Genomic DNA, 27899 nt, shown 5'->3' with positions numbered 1-27899 from the left:
GGAGTGGCTTTAAATTGAACAGGAGTAGGTTTTGACTGGGTATTAGGAAGAAATCCTTCCCTGCAGTGGTGGTGAGGCCCTGGCACAGGGTGCCCAGAGAAGTTGTGGCTTCCCCATCCCTTGAAGTGTTCAAGGCCAGGTTGGACAGGGCTTGGAGCAACCTGGGATAGTGGAACCGTGGCACAGGGTGGAACGAGATGGTCCTTAAGTTCCCTTCCAACCCAAACCATTCTGGGATTCTCTGATCACCTTCTGTGGAAGCACCTTCCCATACACAGGGCCAGGACTACACGTGTTTACTGCTTCTTCAAGCTGAGCTGTACGATTTTATGGCTTTTACACCGACTGCCCGTTTTCTCTGGCTGTGCCACAGGCCACTCACCACCTCAGCGTCGCCGTAGAACGCCGCCAGGTCCAGCGGCGTGCGGCCGTTCTTGTCCGCGTGGTCCGTGGCAGCTCCGCTCTCCACGAGGGAACGCACCACGGGCAGGTGGCCCTTCAGGCAGGCCCAGCTGAGGGCTGTCAAGCCCTCTTTGTCCATCAGAGAAATGGAGGCACCTGAAACAAAGAGCAGCAGTTCCCTTCAGAGCTCTCCATTGTTTAGCACTGTTTACCACAAACCCTCTGCTCAGCAATGACAGCTTGTTTTCAAGCTCTGTGCTTAATTATTAATTCCTTTATTAACGTTTCTCCCACCACAGATCCCACCCTCTGTGGCAACTTCAAATGCACTGATGGGAACTGTGGCAAATGAGTTGATTCACACCAAGCTGCAAACTTTTTCACGCCTACCTCTGCGGGCTTTCCTGGCAAACATCTGAGTAGCATGGTAGATCTGACTTCCCTCATCTGAAACATCATCTTTTTAACTGATTTGTTTTTTTTTGTTTTTTTTTTACTTAATCCAACCTCATTCCAGCCTGTGTGAGTCAGAGATGAAGACCATTTTGCTGTTTCAGCAGGTCACCATGGGGAATTAAGTCAATTCAGCTCAGTTCTCCTAAAAAAGCACATATTTTCCCTTCTTCACTCCCCTCCCCTTTACCCAAAAGTACACAATTTCCAGCAGTATTTCTTCCTGAACTTTACCCAATATAAATACAACATTGTGGGATATACTACTGCCAACTGCAAGCCAAGGAGAGGAGGACTTGACGTTTTCTTGGATGAGGAAATGGTGCTGCCATACCAACGGGTCAGTATTGCTCCACACGGCATATGGATACAGATATGAGAGCTGAACAGCAGTTTTAAGTGAGCACTCCTCTTCATGGCATGAAGACAACTCCTGTTGCCATGGCACAGCCATGGCTCTGGCTCTGGAGAGTGCAGAGATTATCTGTGTCAGCTCTGCTCCTCCGAGGAGCTGCAGCTACCTGCAGGGTGCTCCTGCCAGCAGCTGGGATGAATGGCTGCTGCAGTGCTTTTCTCCTGGAGGCAAACTCCAAACCTCCCAGCATGAGATTCCCTGCCTCTAGAATGTTCAGTGACTGTGGGAGTGATGTGAATTTCCTAAACGTTCCCGTTCATCCCAGCTGACACATCCCTGGTCTGCACGGGTTGCCCAGCTGAGAGCAGACTAAGAGGTCTCCCTGCTGGCACAAACTATTTGTGGAGGAGTACAGCACGTCAATGTTTGCTCCAGGTGTGTTCAGAAACCTCCGGCCAGAGCTCTCTCTCAGCGTGGAGTGTCAGTGGGGGAGGAGACAAAAAGCCTCCTAATCTGGAGCAATCAGGAATGCCAAGGTGGGACACGGGCTGCAAGGTACAGGCTCAGGGAGGACAATGTAGAACCACAGACTCATCTAGGTTCGGAAAGACTTTGACATCATTGAATCCACCTGCTCCACCAGCACTGCCAAGCCCTCCACTAACCATGTCTCCAAGTGCCACATCTTTAAATCCTTTAAATCTCTCCAGGGATGGGGGCTCCACAACTGCTCTCAGCAGCATGTGCCAGGGCTCAACAACCCTTTCAGTGAAGAAATTTTCCCTCCCCTAGAGCAACTTGAGGCTTTTTCCTCTAGTGCCTTATTCCCTGGGAGCAGAGCCCGATCTCCATCTGGCTGCCCCCTCCTACCAGGAAGTTGTGCAGAGCCAGAAGGTCCCTCCTGAGCCTCCTTTTCTCCCGTCTGAGCCGCTCCCAACTCCCTCAGCCACTTATTGTGCTCCAGATCCTTCCCCACCTCTGTTTTCTTCTTTGGACATGCTCCAGCACCTCAATACATTGCCAGTCTTTCCTCACGTTGCCCACACTGTACCCAGGAACCATTCTGAAGCTGTGGGAAAGCCCCTCCAGATGATCCCGAGCTGACCCAAGCCCAAGTTTTGCTCAGGACGAAGCTGGAGCTGGTGTGGTGGGATGCACCACAGCTGGTCCCCAACACCTCCCAGCACGTGCTCTAACCTTGTGCAAGCAGGAACTCCACAGTGCCCAGGTGTCCCTCGGACGCGGCCATCATCAGCGGCGTCCGGCCCTGCTTGTCTGCCATGTTCACGTCAGCGCCGTGCGTGAGCAGGAGATCCACGATCTGCAGCACACAAGGCCAGGACTCGGGTTACACGTGGACACACAGCTGAGAAGATGCCAGAGCCAGGGAAGAGCAGAGCAGACCCCACCATTCTTAAAACTCCCACCTCTACAGGCACGGTGGCCTCCGGGATCGCTGAATGGATGATTAAGGATTATGAAAATGAAGGGAGGTATAAGGACAGGAAAAATATTCTTGTAAGTCGTGAGCCTCCCGTTTGCTTCTCAAACGGTGAGATAACCAGAGAAGCTGTGGCTGCCCCATCCCTGGAACTGTTCAAGGCCAGGCTGGATGGGGCTTGGAGAAACCTGGGATAGTGGAAGGTATCTCTGCCCACAGCAGGGGGATGGAATTAGATGGCCTCTTAAGATCTCTTCCAACCCAAACTATTCCATGATTCTACGATAACACAGGACTTAAGCAAAGCTGTCTGCAGCCAGCCACAGCTTGGGGTGATAGAAGAACCAGCATCACTTCTTTTTGCTCTGACCATTCCCCAAAAGAGCTGGGGGTCGCCAGCAAGACAGAAGGCATGACCTGACCCACCATCTCCGGCCACCCCCAGGGCGAGAGGACCCCACTGACCTGCCAGTGTCCCTGTCTGACGGCGCTGAAGAGCGGGACGACCCCGCGGCGGTTGGGCTGCGCCACCGCGGCGCCCTGCTCCAGGAGCAGCCTGCACACCTCCAGCTTCCCGCGCCCCGCCGCCGCCGTCAGAGCTGCACGAGACAGGAGAGCGGTCAGGGAAAGAGCCACGCGCTCCGTGGAGTGCTTTCCTATCCAGAAACTGGTCTTTCTGCTGCACCCCAAAGTGACGGGGCCTGAAATGCCAAACCTATCTCATGGCAGGAAAAAACAACAAAGGAAATGGGCTGCATTGGGACAGCTTCCACTCTTGTGATTTTAGTTACCTCCAAGGTCAACTCTTCCATGAAAAGTTTACACAATGTCACGGAACGAGGCTGTTTGGGACAATCAGCTTTTACTGTCTTCTGCAAGTCACAGTGAAATGGGATGAGAACCCAAATAAGTATAAAATAATCTACAGGCACTTGTGACTGAGGTTCAAGGGGTGTCTGAGGTTCAAATGTGACTGAGGTTAAAGGTGCGACTTAAGTTCAGGTTTAGCTGCAAAGAAATGTGATCATAAATCTGTTACTGTTTTCCCTAATGCCAAAGCCATAGGCTGTGAGGCCAAATGTATCTGAGGAGGGGCACGATATCCAGAGAAAAGAAAGGTCTTCAGGTACTTGACAAGACCTTCTGCAACCTGTCATTGCCTCATCCCACCAGGAGTACCAGGGAGCAAGTGAGGGATCAAGCAGGAGGCATGACAGATCCTGCTAGCCACTGATATCAGTCACATTTGTGGCTTTTCTTTGTCCAAACAAGCACAAAGCAGTGTAATCCAGATGGAGGGCTTTTATTCTCTATATCCCACTTTAGTCTGTAGATCTTTGAAACCAGGGAAACAACTGGAAAGCAAAACAGGATGGATTTGTTCACCTGTCTTCCAAAAGAACACTATTTCTGGGCTTTGTTTCTGGCCAGGGCTGACCCTACCAGCCAGGGTCTTTGTGCAAACCCAAAAGTATCTCTCATTTTCATATGCTCATGATATTACAGGTGGGTAGAAGCAACACTTGAGAGCTCTTTCCCTGACAAAATGTGCTCTGTTAACTCAAAGTCTGGTTGAGTTAGAGAACACATATTCAATCTAAAAATAGTTCCAAGTTCAGGACCTGCCGGTGGCTTGTTTCAGTATTAATTTTAGATTTTCTGGTTCCTCCCTCTCCCTAACTTTCTGTGCACTTCAGCACAGCTCCACTGGCTCCACGTTCTCCTACTTCTGGTAGGAGTTGGAGCAGAAGGTGGGAGTCTATTTCTGACTGATGTCGCTTGTTTTTTCTTTGAAGTACATTTCTGTGGGTTGGCCGATTACAAGGTGTTGATGGGTTTCCAACTGCAACACTGTTAATGGTGGGGGATTTAATTAATTCTCAATTCTCTTCCAGATCATGGCTGAATTTTCTTCTCTTGGGGTTGAGAGACACCAAGAGTTAAATGAAAAATCATTTTGCTGCCACAAGCAGAACATTCTGCAAAATCTATAATCAGATCCATGTGGGTTTTAAACGTAAGCTACAAATATAGAAGGAGGCAGAGGGATTGGCATGCAGGGCTGCTGGGTTCCATTGCTAAACCTGCCTGCACTTGAAATGTTGCAGGTTAATTTGAGGTATTTTACATCAAAATTACTTGTGTTTGCAACAATGAAAATACTGTGAATCACTCCAGTGTTTGGTGCTTATTCTTTGGAGAAGACTTTACTGAAACAGGATGATTTGATCCACTATTTCTCTACCTTCCCTTGCAATTCCTTCTGCCTGTAGTGACATTTCTGCTGCTCTGTTCCTCAAGGTCCAAGCAACTGGAGTGGGTATGTGGCTCCAGCCTGTCCTTTGCAGCTCCAGCTCAAGGGAAGCTCAAAAGCTCCTGTGCCACTGAGCAGTCAGACCTTGCTCCTCCAGGAGGAATTTAGGAGGATGAAAATGGGCTGGTTTGAAGTTTCACTGTCTGCTGGAGAGCTCCCATGGCCCAGCACAACCAAGGTGAGTCCACTGAGCCCAGCCAAGGAGCAGCAACCAGGCTCCTGTGCCAGTACACAGGAATGCTCATTGTGCAGCTTTTCCATGGGGATGCAGTTCCAGAAGGACCATTCGCTGTGCAATAACCAAGTCTTGGCGTAAACACCACACAACAACTGCTGTGTTTCTCAAAACAGCTCAAACAGAGCCTGAGACCAGGTTCAGGTGTGGACATGCCCATCTCCTTCAGCGAGCAATGTCAAACCACAGCCTCCTACACCAGGGATCTGCAACAGTGTATTCTGCTTCTGCTGCTGTGTTTTCTTGTCGAAAAAAACAACTTTATCTGGAGAAGGAATCATTAAACTGCTCCTATCCAGCACATGGATCTGTTTCGCAGCCTGGCAGCAAGACAAACAGTTTGATGGAGATGTTTTTTGCACCTCCAACTCTGATGGAGATAGCATAAGTGACTCAGACACTTTTCTGCTGGGTTTTGATGTTAGTTCTGTCCCAGGGGGAAATGCTCCATCTGGAATTGGCTATAGTGTGCTGTCAGCAATTCCTAAACTTATGATGTCATTTGGCACTGCCATTTGGATGATATCAGGCTGATATCATTGAGCCAGGCATTTGGTTCTGCTCTGTGGAAGATGAGACATGAGCAACAAGTATCAGAACTCAGACAAGCCAGGATTCAGATTTTCAGAGCAGACTGCTATTTTTAGGTGGAAACCTGCATTTCTCTCCAAATTTATTTAAACTCTCTATTTACTTTGGGAAAATAAATAATCCAGTTATGTGAAAGTCAGTCTTGAGTTTCATATGAACGTACAGACTTGTTTCATGTAGACAAAAGGCTGCTCAGTTTTGTGGCTGGCTCATTTTTGCTCATTTTCCCATCATAGCTACTACCAATTTTAATGTAAAAGTGCATATTCCTTTGAGATGGCTCCCCAGTTTGTGTGTGATTTGTCAATCACAAATTCACATTCCCAACTCTCCCAGTTACTCAGAAACCCCTCTCTGGTAGAGAAAACTCCAAGATGTCTGGTTAGTCCAGCTTTCTGCATTTTGGGGGTAGAGGTGTGGGAAAACAGAGATGGAAACAAGTGGACTGGGAATGTCAGAGCTACCGAAGGGAAGGGAAGGGAAGGGAAGGGAAGGGAAGGGAAGGGAAGGGAAGGGAAGGGAAGGGAAGGGAAGGGAAGGGAAGGGAAGGGAAGGGAAGGGAAGGGAAGGGAAGGGAAGGGAAGGGAAGGGAAGGGAAGGGAAGGTTCTACAGAAATCACCTGTCTCTCCCCAGAGGCTGTCAAAGCTGTTGATCTGTGCTCTCTCCACCTCCTCTTCATCTTTTTCTGGAAGATCGAGCAGGTAGGAGACAATCTAAAACAAAACGATGTGTCAGATCATGAACTTGAATGTGTTATACAGGAACTACTGACACCATCACACGAGCTGCTTGTAATACCCAGAGGGAAGGGAACAGTCTCTGCCTGGCACCCTGAGATCAAGGAAATATTCTTTCTGAGATTAATCACTGAACTTGCTGCCTTGTACAAGCAAAAAAACCTAACCAAGTGTCTTGATATGATGGCACGTGATGAGACTTGGTAGGGTCAGTTCCCTATAACTGTGGCTGTTCTGTTGGAGATGACCTGGTGTGTGCAGTGAGTGCATCTCCTGGAAGGAGGTGAGGCTGAGAGGAGGTATTTGGTAGGAAAGAAACTAATTCTTAAGGAAAGGAGAAGGAACTGGGGCTGCCATGGGTCGCTGGGACTCCGTGGAGTACAAATGGCACTGGTGGGCTTGGCACTGGCTTAACAGTTGGACCAATGACCTTCATGGTCCCTTCCAACCTAAATGATTCTATATATAATTTTCCCCATCATAAATCTTTGTCAGGCTGGCAGGAGGAAGCTCTCTGGCTCTTCTCTCCCTCGACACACAGTCCAAAGTTACACGTCCTCACAACTCCCTATCCGTGCTGGAGGAGCGGTGTAGGCAACGTGTGTCCATCCATCTTATCCCTGCTTCAAAGTTTCTTCCAAAAGTTTATTCGGACAACTTAAAGGCTTGTTATCCTTCCTCTCCTGGATGCCTGCCCAGACCACAGGGTTTGCCAAGGGATCTGTGAGCACTGGGATGGGACAGGGAGGAAGAGCAGGACTCCGGACTCCACCTCCAGATGTTCTCTGGTGAGTGGGCAGGAAAAGGCCAACCCTTGGTTTCCCTCCCTGCACAGGCAGAGTAGGTCCTACCTCGGTGTAGCCCATGCTGGCAGCAGCAATCAGGGCCTGCTGGATTGCGTGGCTCTTCTTGAACACTCCCTGCTGCTGTCCAGCCATGCTCCAGTCGCACTGGATCAAGAACTTCACCACCTCCAAGTGTCCCCTGAGAGCAGCATGGACCAGGGCACACTGCCCGTTTTTGTCCAAATGATCCACCTTGAAAAGAGATGAAAAAATGCAATTAAACAAAATCATGAGCGACACATCTTTGCTTCTTCAGAGTTTCCAATCCCGGTTTCAAAATAATGCCACATGTGCAAAATGTGCATTTTTCTGGCAAACTATCACTTCCCTGACCAGAAAACAAACACTTCCAAAACAATGTCCCAGGCTCTGGCATTATCTTGGCCACAAATGTTTGCTTTGGGAAAAATAGCATTACTCTTTTTTAGGTTTCTCCAGTTTTCTTCAAAAACTCAAAGACTACAAAAATATTTTTCTCCGTTGTGTCCTGAAGTCCAGCACTCAAATTTTCTTGTGCACCGAGATATTACACACTGCTATTATCTCCTTTAGCTATATCTACAAAAGGAAAACCAGTCTGTTTTTCAGGTCTCAGTTCTTTTGAGAGTCCCAGAAGTGCCTCAGCCTGCAGTCAGACACCGTAACGTGAACCCAGTGCAGGCACAATCAATAGGAATTAGAGACAGTGCTTGCCAGCCCTGCAGGAACTTATTTGGTTCTTTTTCAGGGCATGGTTTCCACTTGATGCCTGAATACATCAACTGGGATTTCTACATACTACCCCAACAGGGATACTTGGGGAACACAGGAAAGGCAGGGCAGTTATCATCCTCCTGCTGGTTAACCCCTTCTGTGCTCTGCAGTGTACTATTTATCATAAAAATAATGAATAATTATTACAGTAATGTATTTTTACTAATATTAATTCATAGAATCACAGAATGGTTTGGGTTGGAAGGGACCTTAAACACCATCTCATTCCACTCCACTGCCATGGCAGGGACACCTCCCACTGCCCCAGGCTGCTCCAAGCCCTGTCCAACCTGGCCCTGGACACTTCCAGGGATCCAGGGGCAGCCACTGCTTCTCTGGGCACCTGTGCCAGGGCCTGACACTAAATTACAGTTATGTAATATAGATGAGAAATACTGAATATATTATAACACATTCACATTAATAATATATCAATATTTCTCCTTTCTCAACTCCTTCAGTAATCAGTATTGCAATTTTCTGCAAATATCTCAGTCTTCAAACTACACCAAACTGTGTTTTGGGGTATTTCCTCAGTACTGTTAGGGATATTCAAGGAAAACTACAAGTGGCAGGACTTACGTCACTAAACTCTCTCAAAATATCCAACAAAAGCAAAATTATTTTTTCCTTCATACCGTCCTCACATTATTACAGACAACACAACCCAGAAAGATCTAAACAGTCCTTCAGTCATCCTGACATCCACACCAAAACTACAGAAACCCATATTTTGCCCTTTGAACTAAAATTAAAGATATAGAGAAACCACAAATTGTTTCCAGGAGGCTCCACTTCAAAAATCAGCATAATTTTCTTCTTCAACAAAGTATTTTGACTTGACTCATAATATACAATTAAAACTCCACTCATCACAAAGCTAAACAAAGGGGATTTTTCTAGGACAAGTCTGATGAAAATTTTAGGAGAACGTGTCTCAGAGAGATATTTAAAGAATGGTTTGTGCTGGAAAAGCAGCGTTGCCATTTTAACCTTGTGAAGTTCAAGGATTTTCTCCAGCACATCCTTATGCAGGTCACCAGTGCAGCATCACTAGGCAGCTCCTACCTCAGACCTCAATTCCAGACACGACTCTCAGGAGCTGGTGTCAGTGTGGGACTTTTAAACCCGCTACACTTTAGCAGAAAAAAACACCACCAAAAGCAGCCTCCTGGCTTCATCTCCTGGAGGATGCTCCCTAGCAAAGCGTCCCACGTCCCGCCTGCAACAAACACGGAGCAGTTTAGATCAGCTTCTGAGCAATGTGGTTCCCTCACCTTGGCCCGTTTCTTGCACAGCAGCACCACGATGCTCAGGAAGCCGGCGGCAGCCGCGTAGCCCAGCGGGGTCAGGCCGCTCTCAGAAGCAGCATCAACGTTGGCCCCGAACTCCAGGAGCAAAGCCACCATCTCTGCGTAGCCCAGGTGAGATTGGACACACAAAACGGGGGCGTTGTTCAGAACTTCCGTCCGATAATTCACATTTGCACCTCCTAAAATCAGCAACCGACTGACCTGCGCAAGGACAGGAGAGCTGTAGGCTGAGCTTTGCAGAGAGACAGGAGCTTATCGTCAGGGTGACACCGCAGCAGAAACCAGGGCCTCGACTCCAAGCAAACAGCAAAGGACATAAAATGCTGAGCAAAACATCTGCCTCATAGATGGTTCCATTTGATGCAGATGGAGCAGTTTAATCATTTCCCAAGTGGCCAGGAAGTGGTCTGAAGGGTGCTGCCACCCTTTGCTTTGGAACAGAGTGGCTCCAGCCCTGCTGCAGCATCTGGGGACATGGCAGGGATGGGGAATCAAAACACACAGCTGGAGAGAGCTGAACTCAGCACCCTTCCCATGGGATTCCTCTCTAGGGTTGGTCTGGCTGTCCCAGTGCACGGCTCCCTTCGCACTTGGCACCAGTGGGAAAGCCTGCACCTGATGCTGGAGAGTGACAAGGAAGGGACAGGGGGACAGACCCTGAGCTCACCTCGCCTGGCTGGGAAGGACCTGGGATAAACATCCTCCCATGTGAGAAGACAATTCCAAACCTGTATCTCTGTCTGAAATCCTTTCTGCTGTAGAGATGGGCTCACCTGTGTCAACACGTTCATCTTACCACTGCAAAGGAAGTGTCTGAACCAGCTCGTGTGCATGTGCTGCTGGATTTGGTGTCACCTCAGAGTTCATGCCTATCTAAGCCAGAGCCCTTTACATGTCAAGTTCTGACATCAGTTATCGCATTCCACATCTTTGGGAAGGAAAAATCCCATTTTGCACAGGCACAAAGTCACTATTTGCTCATTGCAATGAAAAGGAGATCCTCTGTCAAAGTAGCAGAGCTGACAGACTACCTCACATGGTAAAAAAAAATCTCAACTGACTAAAGGCCTCTCCTCAGCTCAGGACAAACACTCAGCAAGCTGCTCAGCCTGGCCAGGACACTGGACACAGCTCCAGTGAATACTCTGCACTGTCACTGCCCATTGCTGGAGCTCCTTGTGTCAATTCTGAACCCCCCAGCTCTCCATCTCCTCCTCCAGTACCTTTATGTTTGGGGTGTAGAGATTTCTCAGAGATGCCAACGCCATTGAAAGACCTTCAGTACTGTAGGAGATCCAAAGCCCTTGCAGGATGGAGGAAGATACCCCAACTTTTTTACTCAGACCCTGAAAAAGAGAAAGGAAGTTAGATCCACACTTACAAATCTGTTCAGTTACACTGGGGCAAATCCTCCTGGGTCCCTGGACTTCAAAGGAGTTTCAGGACAATAATGACTACACCCAAGATAATGTGATAATTTGCCATATCTGACCTCCACAGTCAATTAAACTTGCAGAAAATTACTTGTAAAGGTAATGTAGCCATCTCCAAGGTCGAGGAAAGGCAGGATTTAACTGTGACCAACCAGATCCATTCAACACCCTCACAAAATGCCATGTTAGGAACACAGACTGCTGCTTTTTTTTCCTTTTTAAATACAGTACACAGTATCTGCTCACAGTAAGATAAATTCAGGAACTTTCAACCACAGCCTGGAGCAGTATGCCCTGGTATCTTGTACCAGATTGTCTCCAACTTTTCTAGTTGGTGTCCATGATCAGGTTATACATAATATATTGAAGGCCTGACATATTTTCCAGCACCCCTAATTGGCAGAACATAATTTAGCAGGTTTCTCCCTCCTGTGGAAGGAGACATCATTTCTCCATAGCCGAGAGATGGGAGTGAACAGCTGGATGGAAGAGCAGAGGGTGGGATGGTGAGTCCAGCAGGAGCCATGCCATGAGTATGCCCTGAATGCTGCTGTTCTGCTGCTGCTTTCCCACGAAAGCCTGCTGATTCCATGGAAACTGCACAGGCATCTTTAATTCTGTTTCAATGTGCAAACCCTGATTTCTGCTTTCTCTGCACGCCGGGTGGTCACTTCCACCCCTGCAGAACACCAGGGTCCCAGTTCTGGCTCGTGTGCCTGGCATTGGGATGATGCTGGTGGAACAAAACCAGCAGCACAAGGTGGGATTTGTTTCCTCTGAAGGAAGATGCGTGGGAATCATCATCCCAACATTGCTGGACTTGGCTGCAACCTCTAATTCCTCTGTGTGAAAGATAATCTGCAGCATCACCCTAGCCATCAGCAGACTTGTCATTTCAAACGGTTTTATCACCAAAAGAAGCAATAGATTAGACAAGATCTTATAAATAACAGCTCCGTGTACTTGTTTCCTTAAAATTCAGGGAGCTAAACCACAAAAAATGCCCTGCTTGTATTGAGGGAAAAAAGAGCTCAGGAATTTGAGCCACTGTTAAATGCTGCTTTTGAATTGACACAAAACAGGACATTAGAGGTCAGTATTAAATTTCATGAACTCAGGATGGTGAAATTGGAAAGGGAAAGCATTTTTATAATAAACAGTTAAAATAATTTAAAACCAGTTATACTACTATCAAGCCCATAAATAAGCTGCCTGAATCACCATCAGGACCAAGGAAAAGGGTACATATTTTGAGAATAGCCCTCTGAAGATAATCACAGATGCTATAGAAATCTTAACTGTTGAATTAGAATATAAATAGATATACTTAGATATTAGTGCAAGACATAAAAGGTGACATTTACCCCTTAAAGAAAAAGTACATTCAACACCATTATCATTCAGTTACCATTCAGGCAAAAGCCTGCCCTATTTCTCATTTTTTAGCTCATATCTTCCTTTTCTAATTCCCTCTTCAGAACATTGGGGCAGTGACACCTTCCACTAGACCAGGTTGCTGCAAGCATCACCCACTTCTGTATTACTGATATTTTAACTGGTTGGTTAATTTAAGATTAACCCAAAGCCTTCTCTTTTGCTGATTTGCAAAACATACGTCAGCCTGAAGTTTGGGCCCTCCTGTATCACAACTGCACATTTCTCTTTGTGCCCTTTTATTCCATGCCAGGCTTTTCAAGTTGGCTTTCTATATGCTCCTGTTAAGACTGGCAACTGATTTAAAGGACTAAAACATTTGGACTTTTTTTTTTTTTTTCCCTGTTTGAGGATGTTTGTGTTTAAAAGAGAAGACAAACCACCAGATCTCAGCCTGCAAGAGAAGATGGGAATGTGAAAATGTCTTCCCACACATGTGTCAGGTCAGCACTTTGTGTCTGTGCATCATTTACTTTTTTTACACCTGGAAATTCCAAGTGTTCCATCATCACCTTGCTAAGGTACCAGTGGATTCAAACTAGGAGAGATTGGAGAAAGATAAACAAATTTTCTGCTCTGTTTTATCCAAGTTTGCCTCTATACCCAGGTCTCAGTACTCCCTGGCTGGACAAAATGCTTTAGCTCTGGTCTAATATTCTTCTGGCTTCCTGGTGAGTGCATAAAATGGAATTATAATGACACCAGGCCTTCATAAATACCTTCAAAATTAGGATCTTTGTGTCTGCAGAACGATCTTTGTGTCTGCTGCTGTAAGGTGGCAACTTGAGGAAAAACACCCTGAATTGATGACCTGACATGCTCCCTACTTGGCAGAAAGACTATGGCCACATTGGTAATGGCTTCAGCAAAAGATCAGCCAGAATGAAAAGCCTGAATGGGAAAAATGCTTGTTTAGAAACAAATACAGTTGGTAACAATGGGCAAAGAGTCTGTGCACGTACTCGTGGAAGTATTTTCTTTAAAGAATGCTCGAGCTCCTAAGTATGGTCTGCAATATTCCAGCCTAGTGCCTCCTTCAGAAACGAATGCAGCTCTTGTTTCACTCAGTCCACACTCACAAATCCGCAGTAAACACTTGTTAAAATAAGCAATAAAAATAAATCTATTCAAGGAAAAGCAAAATGCTAAGTTACAATTTCTAATCTGGCTAATTCAAACCCTTTCAAAACTTTGCAGTACTTGTAAACAACATTTTTATGGTTATCAGTCACTGTGGCACTGGTCTTCCTGCAGTGCTGTAAACCCAAGGATTTTGCTGAGTGATGTGGATCAGAAGGCTGGACTGACATTTGTCATATGCTAACTGGCATTTTCTATTATTGTAAAGACTGCTCAATTAAACCTGGAATCTACTGGAAACTTTTCCACTTAATGAAATTACCATTTGCTCTGAGTCTGAATCCCTGTTACTGGTTCCCACTATGGATATGTGAAATGAAGAAGGTTTGGAACCAGATTCAGATGTAAATGGCAGCTGAACAGTAAACTCAGGGCTGAATTTGGCTTTGGGAATGTAACTGAAAATGTGAAATTGATACCCTGAGGGGTACTGCACCAGGCTGGGGTTCTTCCCTTTGGCTCCAGCCATTATCTTCCCAAACAAGGAGACTTTGCTGCTACACCTGATGGTGAATCTGCCATAGGGAATGCAATAAATAAATCCAACAGGACTGACACAAGGCAGAAATCACCTGTTAGCTCTAGAAACAGAAACCACAAGGCTATAAAATCATACAGAGACCAGATGAAAATACAGCCTTGTTTTTACTAGTGTTAAGCACCCACAGGTCCTAACAGTTTTAAGAAAATCTGTATTTCCTGTGACCTTACAAATCCACCCTCTCATTCCCACCTTCTGGTGCCTGGGCCAGCAGGAAGAATGACAGTTTATGGGTCACACTGATACTCACATCCAAGTTTGCCTTTCAATCACCCAGGTCTTAAATGTTGGTGTGAAGAGTAGGGTGAACCAATCAGCCAATTTCAACAACAATCAGATTTTCCTGTTACAACCTAAATTTTCATTAGACTCTTCAAACCCACTCTTTTTAAAAGATTTTCTTTTTTCTAGATGCTGCTACAGGAATTCATCTTTCAGGGCAAGAAGAGGATGGTAGAGAGCAATTTTAGGTAAGGAGGCTATCTGCTGAATTTACCATCTGAAGGAGGGTTTAATTTTAAGGACTTCTTAGGTACCACAGCCAATTTTCTAAAGCTGATTTCTACACTCTTCAGCAGCCTCAAGCAATCACACTTCTTGCACCAACCCCACGACGAGACCGAGTGCTGCCGGTGCTGCGGATGAGGTTGGCGTAAACCTTCACTTGAATTTTTGTTACCTTAAAAATATGTGCCTTGAGAATGTGATGTCCCAGTTCAATAGTCTGCTGTCTATTTAATTTTCCTTCTTGTCGAGAAAACCAGAAGGCAAGTAGTGTGTGGCCACTCCTAAAATCAGAAGAAAAAGTATGTTAGTATTTGTCATCACACCAACAAAACAACTTTTGAAGACAAAAATGCTAATCCTTCAACCACATCCAGCTTTGGGAAACAGAGCTGCATTCTTTATTATTGGTGATCACTGACAGCTCAAAACCCCTCAGACATGGGCAGACAGCAAAAAAAAAAAAACAAACCCCAATATATTTCTATGAGTAGATGTAAATTTAGAAACACCAGAGGTACAATGCAATGAAAGCTGAAGTGCTACTTTTATAATCATTTTGCAGAGGCAAACCACATTTGCAAAGCATGTAACCAACCTGAAGCCACTAGAAAATGCCACATTTAAAATATCCACACTTTGAATAAAATGTCCTTTAAATGACACCTGCACTCACTACGCTGTGGACAGTCCCATGGAATGAAACATCTTTATTTCTAAACATGTTCTCCAGCTTTTCCAGTAATAAAGATGCTTCTGGCAATGCCCTACCAGATTGACAACCACAGCAAATTAACTGAACTACACATCAAGTCCTGTTTAAGGAAAAAAAAAAAAAAACAACCAGACAATAACTTCTGTTGCTAAAGATGATTTTACTGAGATTTTTAAACCTTTAAACATTTACAGATTTCCATCTTGTAATGCTGCAAGTTCAACATGGCTGAATCTTCTCGAAGATGCGAGAAGACGATTCTCCACAGACACACAAAACACACATGATGCAGAAGTGTGAAGCTTTGATAGCATTTCTGGGTGAGATCAATAAATACCTGCTCCTGCAGGTGCCCCAGGCACATGTGGATGCCACAGCAGGACACGCAGCAAGCAGGGCAGGAGCCAGAGAGGCTCCACCCTGGGACCTCAGTGGTCTGTGTGATGTTTTTTTTTGGTTTTACCAACAAAATTATATTCTTCCTTAAGCCCCTGGCTGCTCCCAAGGGAGTCCTTTTAAGCCACTTCATTTCTGGAAGTCCATAAAAATGTGACTGCACTAAAAGCAATAGAAGCCCTTCCAGCCAAGGAAAATAAAATATGATATCAACTGTGCCTTTAAAAGGGCTTTTAAGGACAGGAAATGTTATTAGCTCATCCCTGTCTGGCAAAGCAAAGAAATACCTTGGATGGCCAAACATCTAGTAAATATTACACAAGACAGAAGCTTTCACAGCAGTGAGGATTTACCAGCTCGTCCCCATTCAGGGATGAATACTATCCATCTCAAAATAAACTCAGAAAAAAAGTGAATGACTTTTAATGCCCTGGCCAGGTTTTTGGCAAAGTGTCCCCTGAGCCCTGCCAATGAACCTCCTTTTGGATTGGTAACACATGGATTTGTGTGAGCAGAGCCCAGTGATGCTCTGTCAGCCCTCACGGTGCTGGGAGGACAAGAATGTGCCTGCTGGAAAAACAAATCATATTTTTCTTACGAGGCAGGACTTGATCCCCAGGTTTGGACAGGTGAGAGAGCACCACATCCCATTTACAGGTAATAAAACTGTTGCACTGGTGGGGAATTCTGTTGTGCTTCATTCCAAAATGCAGCTCTGTTTATAGAGGCAGCACCCACTCAAATAACTGTTTTCTGAAATGTTTTTATTGACTTACAGTACTTTCACTCTTAGGTCATAAAAAGAAATGGAAGAAAACCCCCTTTTTTTGCCTGTCAAGCTGCTCTCCACACCCTTGGCCTGGCACACGGCCCGTGCTGGGATCCCATTGCTCCATGCTTCCCTTGACTGGAGGAAAAGCCTCTCCAGATGGTGACTCTGCCCATCACAACACAGCTCTGATGCCTCAGCTGAGTGCTGAAAACCCATCACGATGCCCTAGGGCACAGGGAGTGCCTCCAATCCCATGCATCTGTGCTGTGAGAATTCTCCATACAGCACCAACAGAAGGGACAAAACATAAAAATCTGGAACAGAAGGGCCCTGAAAGTGGTTATAGCACCTTGAGGTAACCCCAGCTTGTTGCCTTGCCTTCCTTTGGCTCTCCCCCTCTTTGGAATGGGAGGAGAATGTCAGGTCTCCTATTAGAGAAGACAGAAAAATGCATTTGCTCATTACACTGTTACCCTCTGGCAATGTCCATGAGAAGGAAGGAGATACAGATCAGAAGAAAACAAATGACCAGGAAACACAGCTTGAGTGTTGCCAGACACTGCTGGAAGTCAAGCTGGAATGGCAATTGCTGGATTGAACCCGGCCCCATTCTGCCAGGTTATGAAAACCTGTAATTGCTGGAATACACTCAGTCCATCCCGTTGAGTCATCACATTCACAAGGCTGCAAAGAGTTTTGAGAGAGGCCAAGGTGCTCAGCTCCACCCAAAGGCTGCTGGTGCAAGTTGAAGAACTTGTAGGTCACTGCCCAGGGAGCTGGAGAGAGACTTTGGACAAGGGTCTGGAGTGACAGATCAAGGGGGAACAGCTTCCAACTGACACAGAGTAGGTATAGATGAGACATGAGGAGAACACGCCTCCCTGTGAGGGTGGTGAGGCCCTGGCACAGGTTTCCCAGAGCATCTGTGGCTGCCCCATCCTGGAAATGTCCAGGGTCAGGTTGGGCTGGGTTTGGAACAACCTGAGACAGTGGAAAGTGTCTTGGACTGAATGGCCTTAAGGTCCTCTCCAACACAAACCATTCTAAGGTGTTATGATTCCATGATTCAGAGCCATCAGCTCCTTCCCTTCCTGGGGACTCCCCAGGCAGGGGATCAGGAGCTGCATCTTTCTGCTCCAGACTGTGCACAAGGACTCTGCAGCCACACCCCTCTGCCTCTGAGCTCTGCACCACAGGAGAGCAGGTAACACCACCTTTTTGCTTGTTGGTGAAAAACTCTTTGAGAATGTTTGGGAAGGCTCTGAATGGATCTGTAACTGCATTAATCCTAAGCATGAATTGAAAATCCAGAAGCTTCTGAGGTGCCAGTTCTTCACAGCAAGAGCTGAAGTGCAGCTCCTGCCTGACACACCAGTTCAGTCAGCTCCTAAATTGCTCTTCAGCTGCAGTTGGAAGAGAATTTTCCTAAATTTCATTATAGACATGACTTTGGTGTTATGAATAAGGCATGCACGAACTACTCCAGAATAAGGTACAGTATTCATGAGTAACACATTACCTCTGCAATGCTTCCCAGACCTTGGCTTTTGGCTCCTTGATAAATACTTGTTCTGTCAACATTAATTGGAAACTAAACCAGACTGCAAGAGCACAGGATTTTTTTTTCTTTAGTACAGCAGAGTGGCAGTAATGATTTCTACATCAAGGAGCTCAGTGAAATGATATGCTCTGAATTTCATCACTGCAGAGTTTATCATCAGAGATTTTTCTATTTTTAATGTAAGAGTTGTTTTTTTTTTTTTTTTTTTGGGTTTTTTTTGTGAAAAATTAATAGCCCTGCCAGCTCAGCTCCTGCAGCTTTAATCTGCTCTCTGTGCCTGTATCAACTCCTGTCATGGTCAGGAGCCTGCCTAGATGGGCACATACATGTGTGTGTGTGTGTGTACACACGTGCATATATACACTGTGTATATAGATAAATAATTACAGATGTGTAAGCATATATATATATTTATATATGTAAAAAAGACTTAAAAATGAGTCTCTAATCATTTCCAACACACTGCAAAGCACCAACCAGTGCACAGCTGCAGCAGCTCTAAGGAAGGTAAGAGAAGGCTGCACGTGAGGTTATGTGGAACTATGGAATGGTCTGGGTTGGAAGGAACCCTGAAGTCCATCCTGTCCAACCCCAACCTTCCACTGCCCCAGGCTCCTCCCAGCCCTGTCCAACCTGGCCTTGGACACTTCCAGAGATCCAGGGGCAGCCACAGATGCTCTGGGCAACCTGTGCCAGGGCCTGACCACCCTCTCAGGAAAGAATGTTTTCCTAATATGCAATTTAAACCTAGTCTCAGTCAGTTTGAAGCCATTCCCCCTTGTCCTGTCACTTCATGTTGTTTACAAGTACTGCAAAGTTTTGAAAGGGTTTGAATTAGCCAGATTAGAAATTGTAACTTAGCATTTTGCTTTTCCTTGAATAGATTTATTTTTATTGCTTAAAAATAGATGCTGGCTCTGACCTCTACACAGTTGTCCCTTATCCACCCAAACAGGAGGCACACACAGCTCTGGGTGCACAGCAAGATGTTGGTACCTCAAGCACAGTCCCCAGGTGACCCCATTCCTCACGTCACAGGTGGAAAAGGACAAAGTCTCACTGATAAAATGCTGGTGTGACCAAAGAGAAGTGAAGGGGAATGATTAAATACAAAAGAAAATATTGAAAGCTTCCAGATCTGTTCATCATCTAAACTCTTCCAGTTCTCAGGTAAAAAAAGAATTTAAAGAGTATAAAATTACTCTGGTGTTAAGGCATTGCAACACCAGAGTAAAAGACAAATAAAAAATAAATGAGAATCAGTCCTGTTCACTTCTGAACCTACCAACGTCCAAATTCCCTGATTTATACCCACATCTCCCTTCTTCCAGCTAATCCCATGAAAACATTCCCAAATCAAGAGATTTGATACTGTGCCCAGTGAATCTGGTCTTCAAAAGATGTGCATTCATGTTTTATTCAGCTCTGCCAAGTGCAATGTCATAACTGCAGTGCAGAGACTGATGTGTGCTCTGACAAAGCCCAGAGCCTCTTCCCCTGCAGAAGGATATCTGGATGTCTGTCCTGCAGAAAGGCCAAGCTCACCTTCAGGAGCTCCTCTCAAAGGAACAGTTTATCACCTAAATTGATTTATTTGTCATGTAGTTTCCCTCTGATGTCATAACTGCAAATTAACTTGGAAGGAATTCGCATGGTAAAAAAAATTCAAATAAAATAGTCAAGGCTACTCTCTCCTGCACTGCTGGAAGATGATTTTGCTCTAAAAGTGGGTATTAATATGTGAGGAATAAATAAGAGGAAGAAATTCAGTAACATTTTTTTCTTCAATCAGTTTCTGGTTAACTCTACTCCCCTCTTCTTGGTGGCTCAGTGCCACAGGATGAATTATTCTGTGAATATTTTCTTCCATTTAGAGGTGGAAATGGGCCAGCAGACAGAAGTTTAAAGTCCAGAAGAAAAGAAAAAGAGCAGATTTTATGAGGACAGTAACTTAAGATACTGAATATGTTCAACCCCTCGCTGCATCCCGATGCTGAGGTTTGCATGTCTAATGAGCCAGTTAAAACGAGCTGCTCTCCTGATGTCCTTTATGGTGGCAGTGATCACATCTGCTCTCCATCTCATCTGTCATCATTTATAATCTGTGCCTTTTCTCCTTGTCTCTTCCAGCTGACACTGCAGCTGCAGTTCAGGGGAAAACCTGCAAAAAAGTCACTTCACTGCACTGCACAATCCCAGATTTACAGATTCCCAGCTCGCTACCAATGGCTTTAGCAATTTATTTTTGACCTCTGATTTCTGCATGAGATTAGAAAGGGATTCCAAGACAGCTGGAGAGAGACACTGGACAAGGGTCAGGAGTAACAGGACAAGGGGGAAAGGCTTTCCACTGCCAGGGGGCAGGGTTAGATGGGATATTGGGAAGGGATTGCTCCCCGTGAGATTGGTGAGGTCCTTGCACAGGTTGCCCAGAGAAGCTGTGGCTGTCCCATCCCAACCTGGTGTAGTGGAAAGTGTCCTGGCCCATGGCAGGGGTGGAACTGGATGGGCTTTAAAGTCTTTTCAACACAAATCACTCCGTGATTCTCTGACTAGAGTTAACATCTTGAGATGCTGGAGATGTGGAATTTGCATATGGTAAGTCTCCTACACTCACTTTGTTATTACCCATTCTTTTTACATTTCAAAATTACTGGGTTCCGAGTCATGCAATCAAAAATTTTTTTTTCTGGAAGACATATGGGATGCCTAAAAGTTGTATTCTCAGAGTCAGCACTCCATACTTGGTGAACAGATTGGGTTTGCCTCTCCAATTTACTGGAGGACGTGATGATGGACTCATCTCTGTGATTCACAAATATGGCACTCAATAAATATGGCTTGAGGGGTAAATTAAAAGAGTGAGAAATGTTTCACTCTCCTTCCCTTGCAATGGGTGCAGAGGAAGTTTTGCCCAAAATGACAGCTCAGCCACCACTTCCACCACACTCCACACCCCTGCCAAAATTAGAGCTGTGGAAATGATCTCGAACAGCCAGACCCCACGGTGATCTGGTCATTAATTGCACTAACTGAGCACGGGCCTTGCCCAAGTGCAGATGACCAGACAGCAGGTTGGGCAAGGAAATAACCCGACCTCATTTATCAATTAATCCATGCACCATAATGCCCAAGTGAGCGCCACACGGAGGACTGATCTGGGGTAATTTTTAAGAAGTTAAGACGTGTCATGCAAAGACCAACTCCCCACTTAAAGCTGTTTGTTGTATTCCTGAATTGTTAGAAATATCACTTTCACCAATTTCTTTTTCTCCCAACTTTCTAAATGAATTATCTTTACACAGAGGGCTGTTATTTGTCAATCAGATTCAGCATTCCATCAAAATAAAACAAAACCCCCAATTTTGCTCTAAAGCCTTCACTCTATCATTTTGCTGGGTGATACATAAAAACATTAATTTTGTGTAGGAAAAGTCTCCCCTTGCAACGTGATCCCAAGAAAAATGTAAAATACAGACAGAGTATTGTACTGAAAGACAGTTCTGCTAGAAACCATGGCAACTCGGGTGTTAGATGAGAGCTGTATCCTTCTGCCTGGATTGCTGCTGCATATTTATCCATGCAGTGTCTCTTGATTTGGGGTTTGACAAACAGATTTGGTTTATGGATGTAGAAGAGGAGGGAAGAGGTGAGCAAATGGCCTTGTTGGTTCATAAAATGCTTATCCTTCAAAGCCCACTGCCCTAAGAACAGCAACCAGGAGCAAAGCTACACCAAAGGCACCACCTCTGCTGCTTCCCATCTCTGCCACGTTCCAGTCCCGCACAGGTCACCTCCCTGGGCAGCATGTCCGTGCCTCAGTGACCCTGAGGCCAGGCCAGGGACTGGGGTTTGGGCTTCAGTCAGCAGCTAGAACAGGCCAGATGAACTGCTCCAAGGACCCAAGGAGATGAGAGTGAGTGCCTGAGCAACAGACACCTGGATGGAAGGCCCCTAAAAATTAGGTGAGTTTTGGCTTCACCAAGCCAGAGGTGAAGCACCTGAGGTGAAGATCTAAAAGGCTTCATTTTGCTGTGGTCCCATGGATGCTGGGACACCCCCAGGCAGCACAAAGAGGCTCTTTCCTCAGCCACCACCACCAGCACACACAACGTTGGTTGGTCCAGTGCCACCCTGAGACACAGAAGCCCAAATTGGGATACTCACACAGGCAACAGCACTGAGAGTACCTTTATCCCACCTTAGCTTTCCTAAACAAGGAAAGAAAATCTGTGACTCTGCTTCAAAACCCTGTGTGTGGGGTAGAGGAGCAGCCTGGAGAGATTCACTTCATCCAGCCTTGTCAGTACTGGAAACATCTCCTGGGGAGCCCATCACCCTGAGATTCCTCATATCTCAGCTGGAGGAGATGCTTCCCAGGCACTCCTCATCTGGCCTACTGTAGCCTTTTAGCTCAGGATGAAATTAGTCACTCTAATTTCTCTCCTCTGACTATAAAGCAAGTCTAGACAAGTAACTCAGATGTTTACACTTAAACCTGGATAAAGTAATTTCACTTCTGGGGTCCATATCTGACTACAGCTGTAGTCAGGGCAAATCACTTCATTTCTGTCTTGCTCACAGCCCCTTCAGCAGTAGCACAAGGATAAAAAATTTTATTAGTGTTGTAAAAACATGGAAAATAATTGCATAGAAGTTTCTGATTAAGTCTGGGCAGAAAAAAAGCACTGCATTAGAGCAGAATTTAGGTTTAGAAATACAAGTGTAGGAGGAATGTGTAATAAGCACTATTTTCTCCAAGCACCAGTCACAAAGGATTGAGTCTTTCCCTAAATGTTTTATGTTATTTGTCAAGGAAGCCACTTGGTTGATGTGCTGGCCTGACAGGCTGGGGAGGTCGTTACTGCAATGCTGGTGAAGTGCTCTGACAAATGCCTCGCTGGAGCCCTGTGTTAAAAATGGAGAGGCTGGGAGGGGTTCCTCTCTGGGGAGACCAGCAGTGAGAACGTTACCCTTCAGAGCCAATTAGCCTTTGCTTTGGACAGCAAATGCATGATAAGGGTTCAAAGAAGAGGGTCAGCATCTCAACGGGCTAACCAAAACCCCAGAGGGTGGAGATCTGCTGTTTTTCTTAAAAGCATAGAAAAATGTGGTAATTCCTGGATACTGTGCTCCTCCTCTCCCCTCCCCTCTTTTCCACGCTTCTGAGAACATGAGAACTCGCTGTCACTAATGAAATCAGGAAGATTATCCCAGCTGCACTGCTGGGATATGACTGGACACGAGGCCCATTATCCCAATTTCCTTCGTAATGGTCTCACACCTGGACACTCTGTCAGGGTCAGTCAATTAAAAGCAGCTTCACAAACCCACACTTGACTTCAAAGCTCTTCTTGCAGGGAAAAATACCAGGCTCAGCAACCTTACTCTTCACCGTACTGCCACGGTTTGGTCAAACTGCTCAACGTGTGACAACCCTGAGGACTGCTCTGCACAGTTGTCATGTCTTCTCAATTCCCAAGTGAGCAGAAAGCAATCCATCTGGCTGTGAACAAACCAGATGCAGACAAATTTTAACAGGCTACTGCCCTGAGCTCTGTCAGTGGCCAGCTCTGCTTCTCTTCCAAGAAATAAAATGAAAAATCATGACTTCTCTTGATTGTTGCTCAGGGTTTCCCATGCTCTGAGCTCAGTATCAGCCGGACAGGAGGATTTTGTGGAGTGTTGTAGCTCAGGGATCCCTCTCTATTAACCTCTGGATTGTATCTGGTTTCATTAGTTACCATCAGAGCAAAATGCAATTAGTGCACATTATACATCAGAGATTTATATTAGTCCTCCAGTATGTATGGGCTCATGCCCATGGCAGTGAGAGCCTGTTGATGCACTGGAACTTCTTTTTGCCTGTGGGAAGGAGCTAAAGCCAGGTCAGCTCTGTGGGGATACCCAGCTTGCACAGAGCATGAGTGGTCCCCATAAAGTCACCATTAACTTCCTCACATTAATGGCATATATGAGATGGAAAGTGATATCTGAAAATCTCCTGAATTGTCTTGAGGGCAGCATAATGTTTGTGATGCTCAGGAAAGGCAGCATCAAACCAAAATGTTGAGCAAAAATCTTTCTGGTGACTTGTTGAGAGAACACGGTCTGATCTGTGCCTTCGTGTTGATGACACACTTTGTTTCAGTGCAAAAACATCTGAAATGCAGCACATCTGAATTTCCTTCTGAATCTGGTATTCTGAGAGTGCCCTTTCCCACCACTGTGAGGATGAAGAGAATTTCTGGACCCACAGTCCCCAGGTTACTCAGCCATAGGCACTGCTACCACCCACAGCACCCAATACACGCCTCACCCACCAGGGAAGCATCCTGCACCTAGATTCTATGTTCATGGCAGTGATGGGAAGCAGTGATTTGGAAAGCAGTGGTTTTTCTGAGTTGCTCTTGTTCTGGCAGGTGCTGTGTGATCAGTGACAATTGCCAGGAGCACTGGCTGCTGTCCCCCTCACCCAGCTCACAGCAAGCTCTCTTGCAGCCAGGCCACAAGAACCAGTAGCACCAGGTGGGAGTGACTGGGATGGAGGAAGCTCTCAGCTCCACTGGAGCAAGCACTGCACAGATGCTGCAAACAGGGCAGAACAGCATTACCTGGTGGCAAGCACTCAGTGACTTCCAAGTAAGGATATTAAATAGGTCTTTGATTGATCTGAAGGCACCTGCTGCTGTGAGATGCTTTACCAAGGGCTCACTCAACAGGAATATTGTCAGAACCCACTAAAAACAAGAAGATGCCCATTGGGAGAAGCTATTTTGTATTTTTCCACTGTAGCCTGTTTACCTTGGAATTTAAAGTGGTAAATTACTCTGATACCACTCCTAGCCACAGCTGCCTTCAGCAGCCAGGTGCTTCCCAGCTCCAGCAGATACCATGAGATTGTCTTCAGACTGACCACTGGGTCACTGACACATCCCTGAATCTGAGTGTTTCCCTGATGATTATAATAATATTTTAAGAAATGGGCAGAAAAATGGAGCAAAACTTATGAGGGTAAACGATGAGAATTACAGTCAGATGGTCTGTTTCCTCTTGTCACGAGAAACAAAAGTCATGTTGTTGACAGAGATCACTGGGTTTAGAGAATATAAATCTAACCATGACTAAATTCTGTTCCCTGTGAGTTAAGCCAGGAACTCAGCTGCTGTCAGGATAGAGATTACAGATGCATTTACAGTCTGAAATCACTACAGAACAATTCTGCTCTTTATTTTGTTTTCAAAAAAACCTTTAGTAGAACTATGAGGAGCACAACATAAAAAATAAGCAACTACAGAAGATGTATCCACACTACTCATCTTTCCACTTCTTATCTTCTACTTCCTGTGCTTTTGATACCTTTGGAGAAAGGGACAATGGTGCCCCTTCTCCAGGACTGAGCTGGAAGGAGTAACCTGCCCCTGGTGATAACTGAGCTAGGCAGCCTGGGGCCTTCTGAGAAACAGCTCATCTCATTCTAAAGACAACTGTTAGGTTTGCCAAGTTAGGTGTGTGCCCAGGGGTGCTTGTTTCCTTCCATGAACAACATGAAGACCTCAGGTGATCAGGACAGAACGCAGAGACCTACAGTGTACACAGAGCAAACTCTGTGTACAGAGTAACTGCAGCCGTGTGCAACCTCATAAAATAAGAGGACTCAGGTAGCAGTGCAGAGTAACACATTGGTAAGCTCTGATATCTCAGAGCATTTTCTTACCTTGGATCACAAAGAAACTTGGTTTTTTCACCTTCTTCTCTCCAAATAAGCCATTCTCGGAAAGAGGGATGAACAAACATTCGCGTCATGTCTCTACGTTTGATAAGAAACATAGAAAGGTTCTCCATCCTCTGCTGAAAGTCCTCCCACTCCAAAGTGCCCTCAATGTTACCTGCATTAATGGCCTGAAAAATATGTTCATCTGTTAATGGGTGCAGAGAAGCCACTGCTACGTTCAAGAGAGGCATGACACGATCAAAGGAAGACTGTGTTGGGAACTTCATATTGCACTGCAACAGGTACACTTCGGACAGGGACACTGGGACCACTTTGTAGCTGGAGCTTTTTAGAACTAGGTATCCTTTCTCTATGAGATCAAAAGTAAGTTTCAGGTATAGGTAGGACCCTTGGCTCAAGGTCTTGAGGTGAGAACTGAGCTTGCCAAACGTAGTGTTGTCCATTTTGCCGTTGAGCGAGATGTTGTTCTGGATCTCCGAGCTGCTGTGTATCCGGTGAAGGATGTATGCCTGCAGGTCCTGGTCGATGGCTTCATTCTCTTCCAGTCTATCCAAAAATATTCTGTGGAAGGGCAACAGCTTAATTATTTCCTACAAAGAAAGAAAGAAAAAAAAGATACTAATGCCAGCAGTGTTTACTATTCATTAAGTAAACTTAGTTTCTATTACAACAGCACCTTTGAGACTCCTTTAAGACTTTCCATCAGGGCAAGGACACAAACAGCAGTTTGTGCCCTCAGAGCCTCACACCCCCATCTATAACCAAGCAAGTTGTGTGTGACACATGACTGATATAAAAACAAGGGACACTTTCTAACAGTACATCCATGGAAAGGGCTGGTAAATTCACACAGAGCAGTGCCCTTGTTATTCCCATCTCTCCCAACCACGGATTCACCTCCCATTCCTTCTGCTGTCCAGGACATGCAGATGACAGATCTGAGGCCACAAGAAACTTTCTGAAGCTGAGACCAAGAACCTCCCTGGGAGCATCCTTCTGCATTCTACATCCACAGATGCACCAAAACATCGGGACAGGAAATAATGAGTATTTTCCAGTGCAAAGCACCTGTGTCTGTGTGCTGCAGGACACTGCGCTCAGGGAATGCTCATCTACTGATCTCCCTGGTTCAACATAAACCAAAGATCACCACAGGCCTCTCCAAAGAAATTCTTGCCTCACGTGCTCTCAGCCACTGTGAGGAGAGGCAAAGTGATGCAACAGATGTGTACAAGGCCAACTCCAGGAAAGCCATAAGCTCTCCAACAAAACAGAGAGGGAGAGCACAGTGCGAACTCAAGTGGCAGCGAAGACTTTGCGGATGCAAAAGCCCTAATTAAGTGAGGAATTCAAGTCATCAGGATCCAATTTACTTACAATTACAAAAAGATTTCTTCCAAATGATATTTCATTTACTCCATTACTGAGCATAAAATGGACCCCAGCACTGAACAGCAGACAGTCTGTGCTCTCCTGGATCTTGGGAAGCAGCTGCCATTCCCACTGAAAAAGACTATGTGGAGGCTGGCTGCCCTGATGGGGCTGGAACCAGACTCAGCTCCCTGCTGACCTGCTCACAACACTCTGGAGCTGATGAACGTCTTGGCCCAATCAGACTGAAATCATCATGCTCTGGGTCACGCTGAAAGGAATGAAGATCTCAATTCCTCTGCCCTTCCACATTGAGCTGAGGATGCTCTTTAGCTGCACAGGCTGCCAGACACCAGGCCCTGCCTTCCTAATGGCTCCATGAGTCAGGCCCTGCTGGCGTGTGAACAGTCTCACAAAATGATCTGAGCTATCTGCTGATGAACATTTATTTACACAAATAAGCAATAATGGATTAGAACCTTCCAAAGCTGTAGAGTGAGCCTAGGGACATGGATGTAAATCCAAGAATAAAAAAGCCAAAAGGATAACCTGAAATAAATGGTCTTGAGCAAATCCAGAAGATCCAGTAAGATCTTCTTTACCAAAGTCCATCATGACAATGACACAGTTTATTTATCCCTGTTTTGGGTCTCAACATACCTGTAGACTTGTCCTGACTGTCACTACCAGCTTCAGCCAGGAAGGGAATTTTCCAATCATTTTGCTCAGGAACGATACTATGGTGTCTCCATAATCTGGCTTGTGAAATTCAGCCTCATTTAAACCATCAATTAATATAATGAAATCTTCATCAGGGATCTTCCTCTCTGAGAGAAAGAGAAAAAGCATTTATTGGA

The 27899-nt window shown here is 45.6% G+C and overlaps 1 protein-coding gene across 1 annotated transcript in view; it reads right to left on the bottom strand.

Annotated features, from left to right (window-relative positions):
- TANC2 (tetratricopeptide repeat, ankyrin repeat and coiled-coil containing 2) overlaps positions 1-27899 on the bottom strand; it is a 163282-nt gene that overhangs the window by 15337 nt on the left and 120046 nt on the right. The window contains exons 14-23 of the mRNA XM_054000140.1: positions 27703-27869; positions 25654-26261; positions 14668-14776; positions 10664-10786; positions 9405-9641; positions 7381-7566; positions 6412-6505; positions 3117-3250; positions 2408-2531; positions 383-558 (exon numbers count right to left, since the gene is read on the bottom strand). Coding sequence (XP_053856115.1) covers positions 383-558; positions 2408-2531; positions 3117-3250; positions 6412-6505; positions 7381-7566; positions 9405-9641; positions 10664-10786; positions 14668-14776; positions 25654-26261; positions 27703-27869 — 1958 coding nt within the window. The remainder of the gene's footprint in view (positions 1-382; positions 559-2407; positions 2532-3116; positions 3251-6411; positions 6506-7380; positions 7567-9404; positions 9642-10663; positions 10787-14667; positions 14777-25653; positions 26262-27702; positions 27870-27899) is intronic.

The sequence above is a fragment of the Vidua macroura genome, chromosome 27 (assembly GCF_024509145.1).
Source record: "Vidua macroura isolate BioBank_ID:100142 chromosome 27, ASM2450914v1, whole genome shotgun sequence".
Taxonomy (NCBI): domain Eukaryota; kingdom Metazoa; phylum Chordata; class Aves; order Passeriformes; family Viduidae; genus Vidua; species Vidua macroura.
Note: the sequence above shows the minus strand (reverse complement) of the source record. Positions and strands in the feature narration are given on the sequence as shown.